The sequence below is a fragment of the Phaseolus vulgaris genome, chromosome 10 (assembly GCF_051622355.1).
Source record: "Phaseolus vulgaris cultivar YP4 chromosome 10, ASM5162235v1, whole genome shotgun sequence".
NCBI lineage: Eukaryota > Viridiplantae > Streptophyta > Magnoliopsida > Fabales > Fabaceae > Phaseolus > Phaseolus vulgaris.
The window spans coordinates 29,995,180-30,000,200 of NC_143507.1; the positions used below are offsets into that span (position 1 = coordinate 29,995,180).

At 35.1% G+C, this 5,021-nt stretch overlaps 1 protein-coding gene across 3 annotated transcripts; it reads left to right on the forward strand.

Moving 5' to 3' along the window:
- The first annotated feature begins 1,911 nt into the window (after positions 1–1,911).
- LOC150024715 (uncharacterized) lies at positions 1,912–4,779 on the forward strand. Of its 3 annotated transcripts, XM_090296416.1 has the most exons (5): positions 1,955–2,219; positions 2,635–2,736; positions 3,805–4,026; positions 4,236–4,326; positions 4,404–4,779. In XM_090296416.1, exons 1-5 carry the CDS (start codon positions 2,181–2,183, stop codon positions 4,442–4,444), a joined length of 495 nt encoding a protein of 164 aa, XP_090152542.1. In that variant the 5' UTR covers positions 1,955–2,180; the 3' UTR covers positions 4,445–4,779. The 3 variants fall into 3 exon arrangements, 2 of the variants coding, with proteins under 2 accessions (XP_090152541.1, XP_090152542.1); XM_090296415.1 differs by lacking the exon at positions 3,805–4,026 and having other exon boundaries at positions 1,912–2,219; XR_016516287.1 differs by lacking the exons at positions 3,805–4,026; positions 4,236–4,326 and having other exon boundaries at positions 2,080–2,219.
- The last annotated feature ends 242 nt before the right edge of the window (positions 4,780–5,021 follow it).

Genomic DNA, 5,021 nt, shown 5'->3' on the forward strand with positions numbered 1-5,021 from the left:
CATATCATATCCTATCATGTTAGTGGGTTTATATCAATTCTACCTTCGTCAAGAGGTTTCTTATCAAACTCTCGGCAGGGATTCACATAGGTGAATTCTACCTTCGCTAAGATATTTTCTTATCGAACTCTCGTCATGGATTCACATATATGAATTCTACCTTCTCTGAGAGATTTCTTATCGGACTCTCGGCAGGGATTCACGGAGGTGAATTCTACCTTTTCCAAGAGGTTTTCTTTTACGGACTCTCGACAGGGATTCACGTAGGTGAATTCTACCTTCGCCAAGAGGTTTCTTATCAGACTCTTGGCAGGGATTCACAGGTGAATTCTACCTTCTCCGAGAGGTTTCTTATCGGACTCTCAGTAGGGATTCAGTGAATTCTACCTTTGCCAAAAGGTTTTCTTATCGGACTCTCGGCATGGATTCACATATATGAATTCTACCTTTGCCAAGAGGTTTTCTCTTACGGACCTGGTAGGGATACACAGGTGAATTCTAGCTTCTCCGAGAGGTTTCTTATCGGACTCTCGGCAGGGATTCACATAGGTGAATTCTACCTTTGCCAGGAGGTTTTCTTATCGGAATCCCGGTCACAAGTGAATTCTACCTTCTCCGAGAGGTTTTCTCTTACGAACTATCGGCAGGGATTCACGTAGGTGAGTTCTACCTTCGCCAAGAGGTTTCTTATCCGACTCTCGGCAAGGATTCACATAGGTGAATTTCTACCTACGCCGAGAGGGTTCTTTGACGTGCTCTCGGCAGGGATTCACGGGTGAATCGACCTTGGCCGAGAGGTTTCTGTAACGCGCTCTCGGCATGGATTCATTTGGGTGAATTGACCTTGGCTGAGAGGTTTTCTTTGACAGTCTCTCGATAGGGATTCACGTAAGTGAATTCTTCCTTGACCGAGAGGTTTTTTTGACACACTCTCGAAAGGGATTCATGGGTGAATCGACCTTGACCGAGTGGTTTTCTTTTAACGTGCTCTTGGCAGGGATTCATTTGGGTGAATCGACCTTGGCCGAGCGATTTCTTTAACATGCTCTCGACAGGGATTCACTTGACATTACAAAAAAATAACATTTTAGTCACCAAATTTAGAGACCGAAAATAAGTGGTTGCAATTTGCAACCAAAATAACCACCAAATATCCATAATTTAGTAGCTGAATGTAATTTTTATTTCAGTAATATTAATAATAATAATAATAATAATTCATTTTTATTTTAAAAATCTATACAAGGACCACTATAGATATTCTTGACTAGTCATCCATTTATAAAATAATTAGTTGTATTACTGTTTTTTTTTTCTATTTAAAAAATTTGTGTCAATTATATTTGTAATTTTTTAAATTTAAATAAAGTTAAATAAATATTATTTTTAAAATATCAGCTCAAATAAAAATTATAAATAAAATTACATAACAAAATAATATTATTTATAAAATTAATCCTTTTAAAAAATAAATTACGCCACATAATTAAATTTAAATAAAATTATCCCTTTAAAATTACTTTAATTTTATAAAAACAAATAAATTTTCAGAATTAAAATGTAAATAATTTTTTGATTATTAATATTTTATTTAAAAATTATTAACAGAGGTAATAGGTATCTGCAACTTAAACCATGAAAAATAATTAAATGATTAAAATATTCATATTTATTATCAAGATATTTTAATACTTATTTAATATTATAATTTTAATTTTACAAAAATGTGTATGGCTACAGTTTTATTCATTTCTAATAATAAATAATATAATTAGATAAAATAAATACTTATTTAATATTTTTTTTTATTTTACAAAAATGTGTATGGCTACAGTTTTATTCATTTTTAATAATAAATAATATAATTAGATAAAATATTGGAATGTATTCAAAATCAATTTTATTTTAAGTATTGAAAAAATTGTGTGTCATGAAATTTTCTTGGATGGTGCGTAAAATATAATGAAGAAAATAGTAGCGGTGGTGGATGGTGTGTAACTTACGCAACCACCACAAATTACGTTGCGTTTGTTTTTGCGGTAGGCCATCTAATCAAACGTGTCAAAACTCAGAACCTGTCACTTTCTTTCCCTTCTTTCTCACACAACAGACACGAGAGTGACTGTCTCTTGCTTTCTTCCTCCTTTGATCGACTTCGCACACCGTACGTCACACCATCGATGGTCTCCAAACATACCGACTCCGCTTCCAAACCTCGAGTCAGTTTCTCTCTCTTCCTCCAATTCAACAATAAACTGAATACAACTTGTTGTTTAATGCTTCAATTCTTTTTTTTTCTCTTCCGACTCAACGGAATCGATGGCGTAACTGTTTTTCAGAATTTGTTTATGTCTATATAGAATTTTGAAATTGAGCTGGTAATCACGAGCGAACATCATTTTCGAGTTCTCTATTCCTCTATCTCTCTGTAATTGAATATCACAACACTTGAGTCGCGAATAGGGCTTTTGGATTGTGCTTAGTCTTTAGTATTGATTTCTGTTCTGTTGTAGATTTTCCATTGCTAATTAAATGGTCATTGTGCTTCATCGCTTGAGAATTGAAATTTTGTTTTATGTTTTTCTACTTTTTGTACTTTGAATGTGGTGACGTTTTCTTCTGTAATGTCGATAGAAACAACTTGGAGAGCCTGCAAATGATGCATTGGGAACCTTGTCGCTCAAGATAAATCAGTTGAAAAAGCAAATCCAGGCGGAGAGAATAGTATACATTAAAGTAAGATTGATACCGAGTTTATTCTGCCTTAGCTTGATTCTTCTAGGAATGAGTCCATATTTCTATAGTTTTTTTTTGGAGAGATAACTTTTTGTTTCTGTTAATTTAGGAAGATGGCTTTAACCTCTATCTCGTAACATTTGTCATTGTATGCAAAATCGATTATCTATAAATTTTATTGCAGTTCTTATTTGCCCTTTTCACGGAGAGTTAATTTTTCTATTTTGGTTGGTATGAGCTTCCATCAGCTTTTCTTTGCATGTTTCTGGTACAACTTTATGTTATGATTTCTAATTTGAACTTGAATTCAATTAATCGAAAATTTCAATGTTCTGAGGCTTTCCTTGTACTCATTGCAATCAACCTTAGTTGTATTTCTGCAGGAAAAAACTCAAAGCAATGAGAAGAAACTACAATGTCATACTTAAGGAGTCCTATAAATATTAATAATACATATAAAAATAGCCATCAAAATCCTAGGAGTCTCCATTTAGTCACCGAATTAGCCACCAAAAGTTTTTTTTAATTAATTATTTTAATCCATTAGCGACAAAAAATGGTTGTCGCTATTACCTTTTGTTTCAGTTACCGATTTAGTCACCGATTATTTTATAAAACTTTGGTTGCTAATTTGGGTTCTAAATTTTTGTGACCAAATTTTTTGCGACCGATTTAGCCACTGAAATTTCAGTTACTAATTTGGTTTTTGAATTTTGGTGACAATTTTTTGCGACTGATTTAACAACTGAAATTTCGATTGCTAATTTGGTTTCTGATTTTTGGTGATCAAATTTTCTGCGACCGATTTAGCCACTGAAATATCGGTTGCAAATTAGTGACCACTTTATAATTCGGTCGCTAAAGGCTTTGCGACTAGAGTTTCGCTTCCATCTTTATTTAGTGACTATTTCGGTGACAAATATGTTTAGCGATCGATTATAGTGCTTTTAGCGACCGAATGTGGTGGTCGCTAAATGTGTTTTTTTTTGTAGTGTGGGTCGACCTTGGTCGAGAGGTTTCTTTTTGGGTTGGTCTATACTCCTCCTTACGTATTTCTGTCGTTGCCAGTCATATTCCTCGTTGTTATCATGTGGACACTCTGAAGGATTTCATCCCGGCCCCACGGTGGGCGCCAAAAATGTTCTTACAAGGTCGGGTTCCTCTCAGAATGACTCATGTAGCTTCCGTCTTCTCGTCCTCGCGGCTTCTGTGTTCGGTGTCTCTTCGTCTTGCAAGTCCTTCTCCAAGAACGGCGGAGTGGGGTACCTGCGAAGGCGCTCCGATGCTCAAGTTAGTCCAAGTACAATATGCCGATGAGTTAAGAGTGAAAGATTACCTTTGACGCTGGGTCTCCTCTAGTATTTATAACTTTGGGATGAACCTCAATTGTTATGGGCCTGCTCTTGGATTTCAGACGAGGGTTCAATTGTGCCTTAATCATAGTTTATAACTAAACTGGTTTAATTACAGTTAATCATGTGTTTATTGTTTGTTCTTAGGTTTATTCGGTCTTGTCGACCATTCGACCTCCTGACCATCCGGTAGTACATTTGGGTTTATTCAGCCTTGTCGACCATTCGACCTCTTCCGGTATTACATGTGGATTACTATATCTAGTTTTGTTGACTGAAATTTGTGTTGATGATATATTGTTAACTTTTTGATAGATATATTGTGCTATCATCCCAAGAGAAGGATCAAACGTTGACGAGGCAGAGGTGCTAAGATATAGCAAGAATAATCTTGCATCCTTCAAAGTTCCCAAAAAGGTCTTCATAACTGATTCTTTCCCCAAGACTGCCACCGGAAAGATTTTGCGTCGTTTTGTGGCAGAACACTTTGTCTCTTGGCATACCTGCTCAATACATAGATGGAGTCAGCAGACTCTGACAATAATTTGGCATTTTGGCATTAAAGAGGAGGGTATTTCTGCGAATGGTCTTTCATACTCTGAAATTTCACAATATATTACAGTTTTCAGTGATTCGTCTGAAATGTTTACAATGTAATGTTTTTATAGATATTGAATGCTTTCTCAATCCATTTTTGTCTACATTTCTAACTTCATGGATCGTGAGACAAGAGAAACTAATAAAGTAGCATCCAAATAATAACAGTGTAGAATCTTACAACTAAAAAAAAGCTCAAAAGGGGAATTGGCGTAACCTTAAGATTTAGTCAAGAGTTCTACAAAGTGCAACAAATTGACAGGCCCATTGCATTGATGGTTTAGAGATTGGCAGAAAATAAGGAAAAAGAACTCAAACATAATACAAATCAATCAT

Bases quoted from the DNA above. Each gene is read 5' to 3' on its own strand.
- LOC150024715 (XM_090296416.1), top strand. From the start codon at position 2,181: ATGGTCTCCAAACATACCGACTCCGCTTCCAAACCTCGA. The intron at 2,220-2,634 runs GTCAGTTTCTCT...TAATGTCGATAG, and splicing joins ACTCCGCTTCCAAACCTCGA to AAACAACTTGGAGAGCCTGC. The intron at 2,737-3,804 runs GTAAGATTGATA...TGTCGTTGCCAG, and splicing joins AGAGAATAGTATACATTAAA to TCATATTCCTCGTTGTTATC.